The sequence below is a fragment of the Perca flavescens genome, chromosome 7, assembly GCF_004354835.1.
Source record: "Perca flavescens isolate YP-PL-M2 chromosome 7, PFLA_1.0, whole genome shotgun sequence".
Taxonomy (NCBI): domain Eukaryota; kingdom Metazoa; phylum Chordata; class Actinopteri; order Perciformes; family Percidae; genus Perca; species Perca flavescens.
Genome location: NC_041337.1, coordinates 34,609,952 through 34,630,261, shown reverse-complemented (window position 1 = coordinate 34,630,261; position 20,310 = coordinate 34,609,952). Strand labels below are relative to the sequence as shown.

Sequence of the window (20,310 nt, the reverse complement as noted above, 5' to 3'; positions counted from 1 at the left end):
GACACCGTGGGTGACAGAAACTATGGTCGATTTGCAGTTGTTGTTGTTGTTGTTGTTGTTGTTGTTGTTGTTGTTGTTGTTAGATGAACTGGTGTCTGTCCGATAATGGTGTCAATGGTGACATATGAAACTGTAATCCTACTCTATGTTAAAGGGAGACCCTTTAGAAGCCCCTTGGGGTTTCTTGTCTTCCTTGCACATGTTTTTATAATGGGTTGGTTGCTATGTACAATTTATTTTGATGTGCGTGTGTATTTGATGAGGCCATTTAAGCCTTTTAAGTCAATGTTCAACATTTTTAACGTGTTTATAGATCAGTCGATGATCCATATAACAGTAATATTGGCACGCATTTTAGTTTTGTTCTCATAATGGTCTTAATGTTTTTAAAGTTATCCAAGCTGACCCTAATAATAGTATGATTCCATGGGAAGCCACAGTACACATCAACATTCATCTTGCATAATCTAAGTATATTTCTAACATCTTGTAAAAGGGAGTTTACCTATAGGAAGTGTTCTTTAACTCGTTGATAACCTGCGCCAGCTGAGAGTGCGTCCTGGATGCGTATATGATCTTGGGGACATCGGTGTAGTAGGCTGAGAAACAACGACAACACACAACAATAATTACATTTCATAAAGTAACATGAATACCACAGCGATGCAGTAGGGCAGGGCGATATGGAGAAAATTAAATATCACGATATTTTTGACCAAATACCTCGAAATAGATACTGCAACGATAGTGTAGTGTTGACTAATGGAGCTTTCACAAAATATTTACACAATGAGATTTTTGATAAATAATCATCAGTAATGTTGATATAATGACTAAGTGGGTAAAGGTGAATAATAGAACAGTTACAACAGTCTGGTAAGTTCAGAAAATGACATCACTTTACTGTAATGCTGCCTTTAAAACCAGGAAAAGACACTCATGTCATATTACGAGTCCATACATACCCTTCTCATCTCCGTGTGTGTTGTATCTCTGACTGGGAACTATATTCTCAAAAGGCGAAGCACTGCCACTTCTGCTGCTTGGGTGGAGTGATTTCTCTCAGAGTTGGAGTAATATCACTCCGCCCAAGTAGCAGAGAGTAGCAGTGCTTCGCCTTCTGAGAATATAGTTCCCAGTATGCATATGGTTAGAAGATGGATGTGTGTCATGTGACCTTGTTATTTGTACAGGCTGTGACTAAACAAATCAAAACATGTAAATAGGAAAATGTTGGCATTATTTTGTCACTTATTTGGAGCAGTAGGCTAGATGGAGCCGGTTACCTCCAGGATCTGTGCTAAGCTAGGCTAGCGGTGGGTGCGTCAGACACACGGAGATGAGAAGGGCATGTATGGACTTATTACCAATTCTGTCGATGTGACATTGCTGACGTCATCTACCAGCTTAAAGGGTAACGTTTTTTTTTTTTCCATCCTGGTTCCTAGATTCCCATGTTTTCGTGTCTAAGTGACTGATGGGAACAACAATCAGACAAACAAACTGGACCATTGGTCCAGTATTAAGAGTGAAACAAGCTGCAATGTAAGTTATTAGGTAATTGCAATCCTTCAATTGGTGTTTTTGCCGCTGACAGACTCAGATTGTTGTTCCAGGTGTCTGACAACATTATGGAAAGGATCCCTACAGAGATAGACCTTTCTGTTAAAGAGTAAGATCCTTTTTATTTCCAAAACTAATTCTGGTGTTCACATTATTAACCAGGTCCTGAAGAATACAACACTTTAAAAAGGGACTGAGCTGTCGGGTGATATGATATGAACATACTTGGCGTGTCACCGTCCGTAGCAGATGTCCCCCAGGATGACAGGGGTGTTTTTGGGAACATCTCCTCCCCGCCTAGCCTCTCTGCTATCTTGCGGGCAGAGATGTTGTCCTTGAAGGACTCTCTCCAGGCCAAGGTGGCACACAGCAGGCACAGAGTTTTACCAGTACCTGTGGGACTCTCCAGGACCCCATTCTGCTTCTGAAACAAACAGGCAGACACCAACACTGGTTTCATCTTTGGAGATCATCTGTAAAACTTTTTGCATATTGTCAGGTTAATGAGAATACAGCTATTAGAAATGGCGGCAATATATAAAGTGAAGCTGCTGGATGACTCGCGTCAGAAGGGTTGAAAATTGGCGACTTTCTACGTTTAGTGTTTAGCTTAGCGAATCGCCATTGAAACCACTACACTGGCTTAGGCTGCATCCCAGGTTCCAGGGATGCAAGGAAATCATGCTAGGAGAGAGGAAACAAGGAAATGTGTTCTTAGTGGGCTGAGACGTCCTTTCCTCAGAAGTGTCACGTTAATTTGTCAGCTGTTTGGGCGGAGTTAGCGATGGCTTCCAGCTGCACAGCTTCCAGGAAGGCTGCTCTCTGTATCCTTGATCATAGCTCCTCAGAGATCCCTCCTCCATCCTCGCTCATAGCTCCTCAGAGATCCCTCCTCCATCCTCGCTCATAGCTCCTCAGAGATCCCTCCTCCATCCTCGCTCATAGTTCCTCAGAGATCCCTCCTCCATCATTAAGATGATATCTTTAATAGTGGGTTTATTGTTATTTGCTACAGAATGCTTAGCCTATATGTCAAGACCAAAGTTGGCCTATACAGTAACTAAAAAAATACAGTTCAATCACAACTGAAAATATGCCTCATTGTGTGTGTGAATAGAGGCGAATACATATATTAGTTTGTGTTGCAGCCAAGTGTCAGTTCCGTAAAGGAAACACTGGATATCCCTCCTCCATCCTCGCTCCTTGCTTCTTGGGCGGGAATAAGAGCTTTGAGACAACTTCCGGGAGATATCAAATAAGATACTACTTGAGATCCAGCCTTTGTTATCCTCCCCAGCGCTGCCCTTAAGTCAAATATGGTAACTTCTGGATCCAAAATACCAAAATGGCAACAGCCAAAATGCAAAACTCCTGGCTTCAAAAGGCTTCACAGTTGTAGACATAAACATTTTAAATGGCCCCAAGTTGATTTCCTGTTGCAGTTTAAGTGAATGACATCTTATGACAGGCCGTTAACAAGGGTCCAGGCTGTTGCCTAGCAATGGGATTCCCTTTAAAAGGTATGTATGGATTATCTAGACTGACACTTACTGATGTCTGTTTGTTCACTCTTTCTAAACCTCGCTAAGTATTGTAATGTCAGGAATATGATTAATTTTATTGACATTTTAGATTTGTTTCCAATGATTTTAGCTATATAGTAACTTTGCTGTTGTAAACTTTACTGTTGCAGCTCTAGAAACGACTAGGTTTAGACCTAGTTAAAAGCCTGTTGATTAGAAAAGGCAGCAACATTAATAAGACTGGTCGTCTAAACATAAAGCAAGAATTACGTTATTTACAACTGTTACGTTAACGTAACGCCAGATGAATGATTTCATGCACGACTGTCCGGCGGAAAAACATTACCAAAAACGGGTGTTGTTAACACATTACGGCACATAACATTACCTTCTTAAGACACTCGATCACTTTGTTCATGTAGTCCACCTGACAGTCATATGGAGGAAAAGGGAAATTCACTGTCACTCCATCGAGAGAGAGGGACGGCATTGTGTGTATTTTAGCTAGTAAATCAGCTGCCGCTAAACTAACGTAACGTTAGTGCTAAAAAAAAAAATGACGCACTTTGCGACAACTCTTAGTAGCTCCAGGTTGTCTGTCAAACACGTTTACATGGGTAAAAAGTGTAACTTTACGAGGTAACAGCGACTGTCTTAAACCGCAGCGAAAAGTAGTTAAAGTCACTCCAGTAACCTGCTCAACTCTCTGAGAACATGCTGAAGCTTGGCGCCAGCTCGCAGTCCAGTGCGCATGTGCAGTGTTCCTAGGAAACGTCTGCTGCGTTCAAATACTGTCAGAATCATGAGTTTCTCCATCTCAAAAAATTCTGGTAATTTATAATTCCTTTGAAGCACAGACAGACAGACACAAGTGGCTTTCTTATTAAACAAAATGCCAATTAAAGCTGGAATATTTTTGAAGGATAAGAATATCAAGAATAACTTGATTGAGCATTGTAAACATTTTATTCATAGGTGCAAATATTTAAAGGTCAAACCTTTCTGCTACATCTTTACAATACGTGACAAAGGAAAACGCCAAGAGACTCTTTTATTTGTTGGACTTACATTCCCTACTGGACTAAAGACCCCTAGTATCTTATTTTTTTATTTTCTTTATTTATGTTTTGTTATATATATATATATATACCTCAAAGCTGTAAACATGTTTTTGACAAATGTACAAACACATTGTGCCTTGGTTGTTTGTATGACTATTGTATAATAAAGATAAAAAAAATAAAAAAAACAAGTGGCTTTCTTGCTACTGGCTTATTTGAAGCTACGTTACATTTTTAAAAAGGGGGCATAAAACCCATAAAATGCACTTTTGCACTGGCCCAAAAGCAATTGCAGCTCCTACCTTGATGTTTGAAAAGTTGTTTCTGCCTCAAAATGACTTTTTTTACCGATTTTAGCCCACCCAGTACTTTTGAAAATACCTTTAAAAAGGCCAATACATCCACTACTGGGCGATATAGCTTTAACTGTACCTGTCCCATGGACAGCAGTTTTGGGCGGATGATCACTTTTTTGGCATGACTCCTGTCACACCAGGGCCAATAAACTAAAAGGACACTACCTTAGACTGCAATCATACACAAATATGTATTATTATTACAGTTTTTATTGCATAAATTATAGAAACTGACAGGAATTGTAGTTTATATTTCTACAACTACTATTTCTAGTCATAGATCCATTATCTTTATTGTGACTATTATCGCCACTGTTCATCACACCCCCAACCGGCACCATCAGACACCACCTACCAAGAGCCTGGGTCTGTCCCAGGTTTCTCCTTAAAAGGAGTTTTTCCTCGCCACTCTCGCACTAAATGCTTGCTCTTGGGGGAATTACTGGAATAGTTGGGTCTTTGTAAATTATAGAGTGTGGTCTAGACCTACTCTATCTGTAAAGTGTCTCGAGATAACTCTTGTTATGATTTGATACTGGAAATAAAATTGAATTGAATATAGTAGTGCCTATGGTTAGCATTCATGCAGTGTAGGACTCACACTGGTCTCTGGTCTCAGTCTCAACCCCTCAAAGTCTCGGTCTTGTCTCCATACACTCTGATCTTGGCAGTGACCTGGTCTCGGTCTCAACCCCTCAAAGTCTCGGTCTTGTCTCCATACACTCTGATCTTGGCAGTGACCTGGTCTCGGTCTCAACCCCTCAAAGTCTCGGTCTTGTCTCCATACACTCTGATCTTGGCAATGACCTGGTCTCGGTCTCAACCCCTTTAAAGTCTCGGTCTTGTCTCCATACACTCTGATCTTGGCAATGACCTGGTCTCGGTCTCAACCCCTCAAAGTCTCGGTCTTGTCTCCATACACTCTGATCTTGGCAATGACCTGGTCTCGGTTAAGGTGGTCTTGAAAAAGTTAGCATGAAAAGTGTCCAATCGCTGGAGATCTAATTCATAATTCAGAAACATTCAAACTGCCGTTTAAAGAAGTCACTGTCCACACATTACTATACAATTCAACAAATACATCATTTATTCTGTCATAGTGAAATATAATACTCCTGAAATGCATCAGGTGGATGTTGGACGTCCTACTCCTCTCCAGCTGGGGTCAGGACGATCTTGTCTGGGTCGTAGTAGTTCTCGCCTATGACAGGAAGTCCCTCCTTCTCTCTCTGCTGGATCACACGCTCCGCCTCCCTTCTGGCCCACTGTCGCATACTGGACACACACACACACAGATAGACAGACACACACACACACACAGATAGACAGACACACACACACACACACACACACACACACACACAGATAGACAGACACACACACACACACACACACACACACACACACACACACACACACACACACAGACACACACACACACACACACACACACACACACACACACACACACACACACACACACACACACACACACACACACACAGAGAGAAAGAGACACACACACACACACAGAGATAGAAAGAGAGAGAGACACACACACACACACACACAGATAGAAAGAGAGAGACACACACACAGATAGAAAGAGAGAGAGACACAGATAGAAAGAGAGAGACACACACACACACAGAAAGAGAGAGACACACACACACACACACACACACACAGATATACACACACACACACACAGATAGAAAGAGAGAGAGACACAGATAGAAAGAGAGAGACACACACACACACAAAGAGAGAGACACACACACACACACACACACACGCACACGCACACAGAGATAGAAAGAGAGAGACACACACACACACATAGAAAGAGACAGAGACACACACACACACACACACAGATAGAAAGAGAGAGAGACACACACACACGCACACACACAGAAAGAGAGAGACACACACACACGCACACACACAGAAAGAGAGACACACACACACACACACAGAGATAGAAAGACAGAGAGACACACACACACACACAGATAGAAAGAGAGAGACACACACACACACACAGATAGAAAGAGAGAGACACACACACACACGGATAGAAAGAGAGAGAGACACAGATAGAAAGAGAGAGAGACACAGATAGAAAGAGAGAGAGACACACACACACAGATAGAGAGAGACACACACACACACACAGATAGAGGGAGACACACACACACACACAGATAGAAGGAGACACACACACACACACAGATAGAAGGAGACACACACACACACACACAGATAGAAGGAGACACACACACACAGATAGAAGGAGACATACACACACACAGATAGAAGGAGACACACACACACACACAGATAGAAGGAGACACACACACACACACAGATAGAAGGAGACACACACACACACACACACACACACAGATAGAAGGAGACACACACACAGATAGAAGGAGACACACACACACAGATAGAAGGAGACACACACACACAGATAGAAGGAGACACACACACACACACACACACACACAGATAGAAGGAGACACACACACACACACACACACACACAGATAGAAGGAGACACACACACACACACAGATAGAAGGAGACACACACACACACACAGATAGAAGGAGACACACACACACACACAGATAGAAGGAGACACACACACACACAGATAGAAGGAGACACACACACACAGATAGAAGGAGACACACACAGACACACACACACACACACACACACACACACACACACACACACAGACACACGATTAATCAGTTGGATATTTTCTGGATTAACCGATTAGCTGAAAACTATTAAATGAATCACAAGTTTTTGTGGTAATCGATTAATCGGTTAGTTAGCCGTTAGCTGCAGCCAAACATGAGGCGCCGTCCCATATTCAACACTAAAAACAGCCGATTTAGATTTAGACAGACGAAGAACTGAGAACTCACCCGTGATCTGGTAAATAGTGGATGAATGTTCCTCCAATAACAAGAGCCACCGAGATGCCAAAGAAGAAGCCCACCCTCATGTTCCACTGGTCCACCACGGGGTCACTGGAGAAGCCATGGTAATCTGGATTCTGACCAGAACATAAGAGAGGCATCAGATACAGTACACACCTTCATCATTAAGAGGAACGTACGAAGAATAAGAAGTTAGCTCACTTTACGATACAAGGCTCATGGCGCAGGGAATATCACGATACAGCAATTCTGCGATAATCAATGTATTGCTATAACAATCCTAGAATTATACGTCACGTATCTTTATTCTCTGCAGGGTAAATCCAGACAGCTAGCTAGACTATCGGTCCAATCTGAGTTTTCTGTAAAATACTTTAACGTTCTAGTGCTGCTCCCTCTTAGTCGATTAGTCGACTAATCGGTCGTTTTGGTCTTAGTCAGCTTAGATCTCTTTAGTCCATTAGTCGTGTTTGATGCTTTTCTTCATGCTGAATGACTTATTTCCAAGAAACGTACGAGCACATCTCTGGTAAACATAAGAATTAAAGTGGTGCTTTTAGCATGACTCTTTGCGGAGAAACTCAGATTTACAGATCTGTCGATTAAATCAACTAATCGATTAGTCGATACAATTGAATGAGTGTTAAGTCGACTAAGAACTTCTTCAATCGAGCACAGCCCTAGAACGTTCACATGTTCCACCAAAACAAGTTCCTTCCAGAGGCTATTTCGCAGAGGCACCGTGGCTCCGTCCAGCGCTCAGCGCTGCCCAAGACGACTGCGATTGGTTTGAAAAAAATGCCAATAAACCAGCAGTGATAGACCGATTTTATCGGCCGGCCGATACTTGCGTTTTTACGTGTATCAGCATCGGCCGATACGCGGCTGCTGCGTTCGCCGTTGTTTACAGACAGGCGTCCACACGCAGCTCTGTGTTGCTGGAGACGCTGCAGTTCATGAACTGCCCCTTCTCCACTAGCACCACGTCTTAAATTACAAATCAAGCACTTTATTTCAATTGGCTACTTTTCAGGTTTATTGTTTTTTTTATTATTATTTAAATGTGTTGACAAAGCAAAAACATTTTGTGATGACCTGATTATATCTGTCTTATGATAATGTCAGCAAGCAATGCATCATCAAGGCTGTGCTGTAGAGGTTGATGAAGCACAGTTAACCATATGCAGTGCACCCATCCATATGATGCACACATAATTTGGGTCATATGAGTGTAAGATGATTGCAGAAGTGACACTGATGTGTGTTTTGTTTATTATTTTTAAAGAAATGGCAGAGCAGACTCTGAAAAGAAATCCAGTGTGGCAGGGTTTATGTTTTTAGGATGTAAATTGAGGGGGCAAAAGCAGCATCGGCTCAATAAAATTGGCAGCCTGTATCGGCCATCGGCTAAGGCTGATGAAAAAAAATCAATATCGGCACAAAAAAAAAAAATGTATCCATATCGGTCGATCCCTATAAACCAGATCACCTTTTTCTCCCATCCCAGAATGCTGTGGTGACTAGCCAGACCTTCCTCCACAGCACTGTGGAGGAAGGTCTGGCAACGAGAGCCTATGTTTCCTTTGTTCATGTGTTGAGCGCCACCTCGAGGAGTAAGTAGCGATGCTGGGAGCAGGGAAATCTATTCAGATCTCTTTTTGGGAGCATTTTAGTCTTTAATAGACAGGACAGCTGTAGACAGGAAAGAGGGGGGGGGGAGAGGGGAAGAGAGATGCAGCAAATGGCCACATGTCAGACTCGAACCCTGAGCCGCTGCGTCGAGGACTGAGCCTCTGCATATGGGCGCCTGCTCCACCAGGTGAGCAACCCAGGCGCCCGATCGGTTTATTTTAATAATTATAATATCCATATATGGAGCCAGAGGATCGATTCTCGCATCGCATAAAGAAGGACAACAACATATTGCCGTAGCGATATTTTGGTCTCACTCCTGTTCATGAAACAACAGAATCAGGTTTATTGCCAAAGTAAGTCACACTTGCAAGGAATTTGCCTTGGTGGTTGGAGCAAACATAAACAAACATATTAAACGTTATTTATAAAAAAAAAAAAAAACATATACAGAAAAAACATATATACAAAATAGCTGTTTAAAATGAGAAAAGGAGACTGAATGGATTGAGTGCAGAGTGTGGTGTATCTAGAAGATGCAACAGCTAGTTAGTCAATTTCCCGATAATAAAAAAAATGCATTACAGCAACAACAAGAAATATTCCAAACAAGTTCAGTGATAAGTTACTACTTATAAAAAGAGACATTTTCAGTCTGCTGGAACCTGTTTAGACGAACGTAAAGTCAATCATAAAGCCCGGGATGAAAGTATCCTGAAACTGTCATGCTGAATACCAGAGATCTTCAACAGGGGTCCTCGGAGTTACTAGTTACAAATTATTGTCAATTTTTTTAGTTTTTCTAGAAAAATAAATTTAAAAAAAAGTCTTAACATAAATCCAACATATTATTAGCCAATATAAATCAGCCTATATTTGTGAAAAAAAAATGTATTAGGAGTCAACTGAAAATTAGGCCCCATGTTCCCACATTTCTTAGAGGTTTCTTAAAATTAGGCCTTATGTTCCCACAGCCCAATATTACCACATTTTCAAAATTAGGTCTTGTGTTCCTACATTTCCCTTCAATTTAAACCCTATCCTCCAACAACATGTTTTAGGGTTAGGGATTAGGGGGATAAAATCTGATACAAATTTATCAAAAAGGAAATGTGGGAACATAGGGCCTAATTTTGAAAAGAAATCTTAGAAATGTGTGGCTGGGTTGCCTCAGTGGGTAGAGAAGCCGCACATATACGGAGAGGTTTATGCCTCAAAGCAGAGGTCCAGGGTTCAAATCTGACCTGTGACGATTTCCTGCATGTCTTCCCCCTCTCTCTCCCCTAGCTGTCCTGTTAAATAAAGGCAGAAAAGCCCCAAAAAAATCTTGTGGGAGAAATGTGGGAACATAGGGCCTAATATTGAAAAAAAAAACATTGGAACACTCCTGTTTTTGATAGGTGGACATCCACAGATACAGCTAATACTATGGATTGACTGGGCCACATGCATGTTTAACATTAAAACACGATTTATAAAATCATGCCAACAATTATTATTTTAATAGCTTTGTATTCTGTCCACTAACAAAAGTATGTATACAGGCTTTAGGCCGCCAACACGTTATTGTAGCCCCAGTTTAATGTGTAGCTTAATGTTATATAATAATATAGCATATATAATAGTAGGTGTAATATAATATATACAGTAGGTGGTCCCTGATGGGTCTCTCTCAGTTAAGGGGTCCTTGGTTTAAAAAACATTGAAGACCCCTGCTGTATACAAATGTGTGCAGCTCCAGCTAACTGTTGCCATGTTACCTTCGTAGTAGTAGTGCCACACAACATAATGTATTTTAATGAAACACATTTTGGTAGTCAGTTGGGTAACGGCTGTCTGCAGGAGTGCGTGTGCGTTGCATAAAGCTAACCAATGTCCGGTTAGTAAACGTTTTCCGGAGACTAAGTTACAGTATTATTATTAGCATGAAGAGGAACTCACCTTGACATAATGGCTGACCTCCCCGTGTCCAGCCTGCTCCGCGGCGGGATACAGCTCCGTCACAGCGGCCGAACCAGCGGCGCTAGTCGGCTTCGACTGGGAGACGAACCGGACCGGTGGTTTAGAGAGTAACCGGGGCAAAGCGGGCCCGAACCGCGACACTCGGGTCAACATTTCGCCCTGTTTGTGAAGGGAATTTTTGACACCGGAACCGGAAACAAACAACTTTAAACCCTCTTCTGCTTAATTTTCCTCGAGATTAAAGTGCGCGTTACCGCCATCTAGCGGCTGCTAGCGGTAACGCACCCGGAGGATTCCTTTCTCAAAGTACATACGTAAGTACATAAGTACACAGAAATAAACATACGTCTAAAAAAAAAGGACAATATGAACATTTGACTACTTTTCACAGATATAGGCCTACGTTTAAGTTTGTATATATATATATATATATATATATATATATATATATATATATGTGTACGGTGGAAATACCTTTATGTATCCTATATGTGAAGAAAAAGAACACAGATGACAATTCAAAATATATAAAAAATATAATGGGAAGTATGTTGTTGCGTGTCAATGAGCATTTTTTAGTGTGTTTTTTGTTTTTTCCCCATACATTTTGCGTCTCTTTGTAGTTGTGTCCGTTTGTGGTAGTTTTGTGTCTCTTTTTTCACATCACTATGGACCGTTATTATCACCATATCTGTGTCTAAAACGTTGGAAAAGCTAGAGCAGATAATACATAAATAATAACAAAAGTTAAAGCTAAAAAAATTGACCTGAGAAAAGTCTATTAGGTACATTGATTCGGCTTAGGTGCTGCACCTAAATGCAGGGAAAACCCTGCATATATATATATATATATATATATATATATATATATATATATATATATATATATATATATATATATATAAATAATAATAATAATAATAAAAATATATAAATAATATATATATATATATATATATTATTTTGTTTCTTTAACATATGTTTTCATATTTTTATTTTTGAGGTAAAAAAATCAACGAAAAAAAAAATCCAGGTTTTGTTAATCAATCTCAGATGCACGGATTCAATCGATGATTCGGCGTTCGATTCGTATACGTGACGCATGCGCACGGCCCATTCTTCCTTTCTGCTAGCTTCTCCGCCATGGCGCCTATTGTAAGTAAAGTCGCGTGTTAATAAATCCATCAGAATTATAGATGAGCCGTTGTGAAGGGCAGAGTAAACGAGCGGGATGTGATAACCGCTGTGTTATAACAATCTGGGTCCAAATACAGGGTTTGGGTTCGGCTTTAAATGTGTGTTTTATGAGTACATAGGTAGCTGAGATTTTCAGTGGCCTGTGGTTGCCCGTTAGCTTCACGTTAGCTCGGTTTGGTTTGGACTGGAATAGCCCACCACGTTGTTAACTCAGCTAGCTTGTTCAGATCGCTGCATGGCAACAGTTTTGTTCAACGAGTTGCACAAGTGTTAGCTATAGTTGTAGAAACGGCTGATATCTAACGTTAATGAGTTGTACAGTTAGTTAGTTAGTTAGTTAGTTAGCTAGTTAGCTTGCTCCCTTGGTTATTTTGTAGTTCCGACAACAGAGCCCCGTGTCCCCGTGTATCTACAAATTAAACAGCTTACAATGTTGACGATTGACATGAATCTGGATTTTATTTTTTGGGTTCTTCGAAGCTGGTGTCTGATTTTATTTTATTTTTTTAGCTGGAACTGTTGTCAGAGCAGTAATCAAAGTTATTAAGCCCAAACGGCAGTTTATTCACAAGTTATTTAGCTGAGTCATGACAGGCTGTTTACTATGAATCACATACGTGAGGTCAGGTGCAGTTTAGTGTGTTTATCGGTGTTTTAAGCCCCCGACGTCGCCTGGAAGGCAGTAGGATTAGGCAACGCTCGGGGCTTTAAACTAGAGCAGGGCAATGTATCGATATCGTGATATGAGACTAGATATCGTCTTATATTTTGGATATTGTAATATGTCATGAGTGTTGTCTTTTCCTGGTTTTAAAGGCTGCATTACAGTGAAGTGATGTACTTTTCTTAACTTACCAGACTGTTGTAACTGTTCTATAATTTGCCTTTTCGCCCCCCTTTAGTCATTATATAATCATGATTTATCAAAAATCTAAGTCTGCAGATATTTTGTTAGAGCACCAATTGTCAACACTAGAATATGGCCACAATATTGATATTGAGGAATTTGGTCACGAATATCGTCATATCTGATTTTTTCCCTTTCGCCCAGCCCTAGTTATGCTGCAGTTTAGTGTGTTTATCGGTGTTTTAAGCCCCCAACGTTGCCTGGAAGGCACTAGGAATAGGCAACGCTGGGGGCTTAAAATGCCATCGAGAATTTAGTGTCCCAAATTCCCCATACAATGTCCTTAATTATGAACCTGCTAAACCACCTGTTTAACAGGTGTTATGGTTATGGTTAGGGAAACCTGTCCCAAATAAGACCCTCATCATTTGGGACACTAAACTGCACTTATACCATGAAGTAATTTACACATACAAATGAATCGCTTTGTGAGATTCATAGTACTTTAATTAATTTTTTTATAATCATGATTTTACATGAGAACCTGCATCATGATCTGTAATCATTAAAATTGCGTTTTCATAACGGACACTCCCCCTTACCTTTTGTGATAAAGTTTATTTATTTTTTATTTATAAACAAAAGAATCAAGCCGAGTTTAGTTTGAGATGGAGACATTAGTAAGGATTCGCTCGTAGACTGTTGTATCAGAGTGTGGCAACATTGTGGAGGGAAATTCCACCGGTAACAATGCTGGGACGCATAAAATGAGATTTATGAATTAATCTATAAGCCCAATGTATCCTGGGGTGATTCTCAACACCCCCACCTCAATGTCTCTACTCATTTTGCCTTCTTTCTTCTGTTTTTTCCTTCAAAATAAGAGCGCACTTCTACCCAAGATAACTTTATCCGAGACTTAACAGCTGACACAACTGATTTCAAAGAACCGAATTAGCCGGATGAGAGAACACATGATTGGTTCATCCTGATGTCTGTTAGCCCAAATTAAAGGTGCTCTAAGCGATGTTGGGTGACGTTACTTCTTGTTTACGTTCAAAGTATTTTCAAACAAAACAAAGACTAGCTCGCTCCTCCCTCCTCCTCATCCCGTCCCCTCCCTTCTGTGCTTCAGCGCACTAACCCACCGAACCCACACCCTCCCCCAAATCCTTCTGGTCCGTTATTGGCTGAACACTGGAACACGGTTTGTTATGTTTGGTGGTGCAGGTTGGACCACTTTGTTTTTGTTGCTGTTTGTGGAGCCTGGGCTGTTTACAGTGTGTTCAGGGGGACAGACAGCTAGCAGATAGTGAGGAGATGTTTGCTGTGTGTGACAAAAAGTGTCATAGCCTAAAAAACTCTTCACATCGCTTCGAGCACCTTTTAATGTAGTAGTTCAGCTACATTTGAAGAACGTGGCCCTTAAACGTTACCTTAGGGGGAGTGGAAGCCGTGCGAAAACTCTTGGAAATGTATTAAATCACATTTATGTTTGACTTGCTTTTATTGGTAAGTCAACGCACCTCGTAGCTCGAAACCTATAACGAATAAATCGGTTTATTGCCGACTCGCCGTAGCGTCACAGAGCGTTTTCTAGTCGTTTGCCGAAGAAAAAGACAAATTCTAGTGTTTGACTGAGCAGCTGCTATGTTCTTGTGTTGTCTTCCCGTCATCCTTGAAGAAAACATCCTTGACGCCTTTTTTTCACAGCTCGTTTCTGCTTTTTCCAACGTTTTAAATTGTGACATTTTTCTTCTACACATTTTCAGCTCTTATTTCTACGTCCCATTTTTTCTGATATAAAAATAAAATTGAAAACGGGTCAATTTGATCCAAATTCAACACAAGGGTTAAAGCCGCCCACACGTGAGAAGCGACTTGCTCTGCAAAAGGTATTCGTATTCGTCGTCAAGGGTGGCAAAGAAGCTATTTCCCATTGCTAGGTAACGACCGGCTGTTATCTCATTGGTTGCGCTTTCGAAAGGTCAGCGGCAACTAGGTGAAAGATGAAATAATTTCTACTTTTGAGTGCATCGCAAATCCGAGCAGTGTGCGATGCGCAGCGGCACCACTCTCCCCGTGGGAAATAAATATGCCTTTAAATATATTTATTATTGCTTTAAATGGTGTCTGGGTGAATGTGGCTGCTGTGTTAGCTAACCCTTCCTGTCCCGACGTGTAAATGTTTTGTGTCTCGTTAGCCGAAGAAGCAGAACACCGGCAAAGGTGGTAAGAAGAAGAAGCAGGTCCTGAAGTTCACGCTGGACTGCACCCATCCTGTGGAAGATGGCATCATGGACGCCGCCAACTTTGTAAGTCCGCCGCTCATCAAACCGTGGCACTGTGCCGCTGAGGATGCGTTTCAGCTTTCAAACAATTAAGATGCAATCAACATTAGTGCTGACTGTCCCCAGACGGAAATTAAAAGGGAACCACGTCTATTTTCAAGTGAAAATTCATACACGCTATCCTTACGGTCATGAATAACTGTCTCCCAAATCCCAAATCTAGATTTTCTGATGTCATGAAGTAAAGTGTGGATACAGCTCCATAGACAATACATTGGGAAAGATGTTGTAGATGACATTAGGCATGTTTCCATCTAATTGCCATGCGAATTTGAGGCAAACTTTTAAAATGTCGCAAAATAAAGAAAACTAATCAGAAGCGTTTCCATCAACTGGTTTAGAGCGAATAAACTGGACTACACAAGGCGTAGTTTGGTCACAAGTTGCCGTTACGCGTGGTTGTAGATTACTAACCGGCGTGCTAAATCAAAGAGTTTTAGAAGCTAAGTTCTTTGGCTAAACGGAGAGAGGTAACATTGGACAAGTTGGCCACCTGTGCAGAATCCAGGGTTGTAGCAGAGACATTAGGTGTCATTAGGCGAGACAACCGTTCACCGCTGTGTTTACGCTGGGAGACGCTCTAGGGCTGAATTCACCTGAACCAAACGAGGCAGGTGTGAAATCAGCTTTAAGTATTAAGTAACCCATCACAGTGCCCCAAACTGCAGGTGATTTGGCCTGAGCATTAAATAGGGTTATCAAACCCTAGCATTAAAGTGCTCATATTATGCTTTTTGGCTTTTCCCCTTCCCTTAATTGTGTTATATATATATATTTTTTTTTTGTGCACGTTACAGGTTTACAAAGTGAAAAAGCCCAAAGTCCCCCCCAAAGGGACTTACCATCTCCAACAGAAAACACTGTTCACCAACTGCTCCAAACAGCTCTGTTGTAGTCCAGCCTTTACTTCAGAGACCAACGTGGTCACTTTGGAACACACGTTATAATGCTCACCTAGCTGCTAGCATGGCACGCCCTCATACTCTGCTTCTGACTGGCTAGTAGTCCTTACCTAGGTACTGTCAGGGCACGCCCTCATACTCTGCTCCTGACTGGCTAGTAGTCCTTACCTAGGTACTGTCAGGGCACGCCCTCATACTCTGCCTCTGACTGGCTAGTAGTCCTTACCTAGGTACTGTCAGGGCACGCCCTCATACTCTGCTTCTGACTGGCTAGTAGTCCTTACCTAGCTACAGCACATGTGCGAATCCCAACAAAGATGTAACAGAAGTGAGATGTCTCACTCTGTAGCTAAAACAGAGAGCTCAACACACAGGGTGAAAAGAGGAGCTGCAGCAATGTGCAGTACAACAAAAATATGGAGTTTTTTGAAAATTAAACCATGTAAACCTATTCTGATGTAACCTCTAAATACAGTTATGAAAATGAGCATCATATGAGCACTTTAAGATCTCAGAATACTCTACCCATTGGTCAGTGTGTGATTTGTGTGTTTTTCAGGAGCAGTTTCTCCAGGAGCGCATCAAGGTGAACGGGAAAGCGGGCAACCTGGGTAACGGTGTGGTCTCCATCGAGAGGAGCAAGAGCAAGATTACAGTGTCCTCCGAGGTGCCTTTCTCCAAAAGGTAAAACTCAGTCACGCTTCAGCGCCTGCTTACATGGTTCCCTGCGCTATGGACATTGAGAAGAAAAACTTTACTGATCCCTTATTGGGGAAATTCAACAAGGTTGTTTACACTGTTTCTACACTGTTACTATTGTTCCTACTGAGATTAAACTACATTCACGGTTATGTTTGCACTGAATAACGCATTCAATAAAACAGAAACATAACTCTTGCAGCGCACATGAACAGATGCGCGATATTAGCTCACACATAAGATAGCCCCCTCGTGAATTAGCCTGTTGCTAACGTACATTCATAAATCCTGCATAACATCGTCCCGTACCTACAGGACCTCAGACTGACGTATTGATGCACGCACAGAGTAGTGTCGACAAACTTAGTCCAACGAGGGGAGAAAGGAAAGTGTGATAGCGTTCCACTTTTAACGCTTTTTTCTCTCTCACTCGAGATCGCTGTGTCCAGCGTTACTAGAAGGTAGAGCGAGCTACAGCTGACAGGGAGAGAGAGAGAATGTATCACTACAGCCACTCCAGTCTGCTCAAAGCGATGGTCTTTTTCACAAATAGGTTGCACGTAAAGGGGGAAAAAGTTAGCCTGACGTGGTCATACTCAGATTCTAGTCTTTTGTGGGGGGGGGGGAGGATTCAGGACATCACGAGGGTGGCTATCCATCGTGATGTCGGCCAGCCATCACGATGGACGATGATATCGTCTATCGGCACAACCCTAGTTCTGCTACGACTTGACATTTGAAATACCAGGGCTCGACATTAACTTTAAAAAGTGGTTGCCAGGCTGGCATCAGCTTTTGGTTGCTGTAACTTAAAATATGTTTGCCATACTTAGTCACATGGTCTGTTGCCCGGAGCGTTTGTTTTTTCTTCTTCCCCTATCCTAGTACTGTATGTATCTGTGGTGTAGCCAGATCTTCACCGCGCGGTGTCGATAGCTCCGGCAAAGCGAGACTACAAGTCAATAACCGGTCGGTAGTCTGGACCAACTGACGTACATTTCCAGGATAATTTCCCCGACATCTGGCGCGTGGCTCATAAGCCTCCTCCTGAAAAGATGGAGATAGCAACGCTGATGAAGAACAAGAGGGGACTGTCACTGATTCATAGTCTCGCATTGCCAGACCTATCTCCGCAGCATTTCTTTCAACCAATCACAATCGTCTTGGTGGCTCTGCTAAATAGTCTCAGGAAGGAACTGGTTTTGGTGGAACATTTGCACCCCGCAAAAGAAGACTCCTCATACAATATTACATGAAGTTAACTGTTGACACGATGAATCCTGTTTCAGGTGGTCACAACAAAGAGGTAAATGTTTAATCAATACTCAATTAAAGGTGCAATATGTAATACTGACCGCTAGCTTTTTATGTACTTACTTACAAAATAGTACAAAGTACTGGAGAGATGGGGGCGCCCGGATAGCTCAGTTGGTAGAGCGCGCGCCCATATATGGAGGTTAACTCCTCGACGCAGCGGGCCAGGGTTAGACTCCGACCTGCGGCCCTTTGCTGCATGTCATTCCCCTCTCATGTCTTCAGCTTTACTGTCAATAAAAGCCTAAAAATGCCCCCCAAAAATCATCTAAAAAAGTAAAATAAAATAATTTGATTTTACTATTTTCCCCAGACTCTAAGTTCACGGAGGTTGCCAGGTTGAGACTGCAGCATCCACCACAGTGTTGCTAGAAGCTTTTTTCACAACCACAGTCTGATCTGCTGGCCACTGAGGTTGGAGGTTAAGGGCCTTGCTCAAGGGCACCTCAGTGGTGGTGGTGGTGGTGATGAGGGAGGGACAAGCGCTGCTCATTAACTTTTCCCACCCAGATTATATCCTGTCAGTCTGGGGATTGAACCGAGCTCGCGTCTCTAACCTTTAGGCCACCGCTGCCCTCATGTTTACAGGTATATCTGGCAACCCGGCCTGGCTGACAAACTGGGCAGGTGATACAAACACACATGGACCTTTTTTTCACAGCAGACATGTTGACTTGTCATAGCAGGAAAAGCACAGCTGACATTGATCACCTTAACGATGGCTCAGTTCCATCAAGATAACCGGGGCTCCGTCCGGCGCTTAGCGCCGCCCAAGATGATTGTGATTGGTTTAAAGAAATGCCAATAAAGCAGAGCCCGTTTTTCTCCCATCCAGGAATGCTGTGTGGACTAGCCAGACCCTCCTCTGCAGTGCTGTGGAGGAAGGTCTGTCTTCGTCCAGCAGTCCCACCAATCGGTCCCATCTGGATAGTAAATGCCGTATAGACAGATTCTAACAAACGTAGACTCTGCAGATATTTTTAAAGGTCGGCTTCAGTGTGAATAAAATCCAAAGATAAAATGAACAGAAATCGTTGAAAGCTACTATTTTTATGGCTATGAATCGACTAAAAATGACCGATTGTGACATCACCCGTCCCACCTGTTCCCAAAGCCAACCTGACACTGAATGTTTGTTATTCCCGTTTCACAGATACCTCAAGTATCTGACGAAGAAGTACCTGAAGAAGAACAATCTTCGGGACTGGCTCCGCGTCGTGGCCAACACCAAGGAGAGCTACGAGCTCCGCTACTTCCAGATCAACCAGGATGAAGAGGAGGAGGAAGACGAAGATTAAATTCACAATTCATCAGATTTTGTACATTTTAAATAAATGTTTACAGTTCAGAAACGGTGTGCCGAGTGTTTTCCTTTGGAGATTTAGCTAAAATCGCTACAGCAAACCCAGACTCCATTTAAATAAACATTTATCATAATTTTATCATCCTTAAACACACTTCAAAGTCAAACTAAATAAATCTCAAAAGCTGCCATTGGTTCGTCTTTCCACTGTTCCAACAACAGCTGGTTTGGTTGAAATAAACCCTTAATTCACCCATTTACATGTGGAGATATGCTGGCTCTATACACGCTAAAAGTCCTGATTATTTACATGGAGTCTGGTGGAGTTTGGTGATGGTGATTTCAGAGCTGTTTCAATGTAACCCTCCGGTTGTCCTCCGCTCAAATTTGACCCATTTTCCAAAAACTTATATCAGAAATTTGGGTTTCTTCTAACCAAATTGTCAAAACAAATAACGTGGATGGTTACCTACAATGCTCTTCACAAGTTAAAAAGTTCACTACTTTCATTGAATTTGGGGGTTTAATTTTAAAGCATTTGAAGAAAAGAACATTGAAAAAAAACAACATTTTTGGAAAAAGCTTAAACATGTCGCAAAAAAGAAAAATGTAAAAAAAAAAAAAAAAAAGCAGAAAC

The 20,310-nt window shown here is 41.8% G+C and overlaps 3 protein-coding genes across 4 annotated transcripts in view; 1 reads left to right on the top strand and 2 right to left on the bottom strand.

Moving 5' to 3' along the window:
- rtel1 (regulator of telomere elongation helicase 1) overlaps nucleotides 1-3,861 on the bottom strand; it is a 47,596-nt gene extending 43,735 nt beyond the window's left edge. The window contains exons 1-3 of one of the 2 annotated variants that reach the window (XM_028583759.1): nucleotides 3,475-3,861; nucleotides 1,789-1,987; nucleotides 506-599 (exon numbers count right to left, since the gene is read on the bottom strand). In XM_028583759.1, the coding sequence (XP_028439560.1) occupies nucleotides 506-599; nucleotides 1,789-1,987; nucleotides 3,475-3,576 (395 nt within the window). In that variant the 5' untranslated portion in view covers nucleotides 3,577-3,861. The remainder of the gene's footprint in view (nucleotides 1-505; nucleotides 600-1,788; nucleotides 1,988-3,474) is intronic. The other variant, XM_028583758.1, reaches the window with a different exon arrangement.
- A 1,706-nt stretch (nucleotides 3,862-5,567) lies between these two features.
- ndufb11 (NADH:ubiquinone oxidoreductase subunit B11) lies at nucleotides 5,568-11,283 on the bottom strand. The gene is made up of 3 exons (XM_028583684.1): nucleotides 11,040-11,283; nucleotides 7,452-7,582; nucleotides 5,568-5,778 (listed from the first exon to the last, which is right to left on the bottom strand). Exons 1-3 carry the CDS (start codon nucleotides 11,211-11,213, stop codon nucleotides 5,649-5,651), a joined length of 435 nt encoding a protein of 144 aa, XP_028439485.1. The 5' UTR covers nucleotides 11,214-11,283; the 3' UTR covers nucleotides 5,568-5,648.
- Nucleotides 11,284-12,112: 829 nt separating this feature from the next.
- On the top strand, nucleotides 12,113-19,722 carry LOC114559342 (60S ribosomal protein L22). Its single transcript, XM_028583930.1, has 4 exons — nucleotides 12,113-12,215; nucleotides 15,309-15,419; nucleotides 16,917-17,041; nucleotides 19,524-19,722. Exons 1-4 carry the CDS (start codon nucleotides 12,204-12,206, stop codon nucleotides 19,666-19,668), a joined length of 393 nt encoding a protein of 130 aa, XP_028439731.1. The 5' UTR covers nucleotides 12,113-12,203; the 3' UTR covers nucleotides 19,669-19,722.
- Nucleotides 19,723-20,310: the final 588 nt, after the last annotated feature.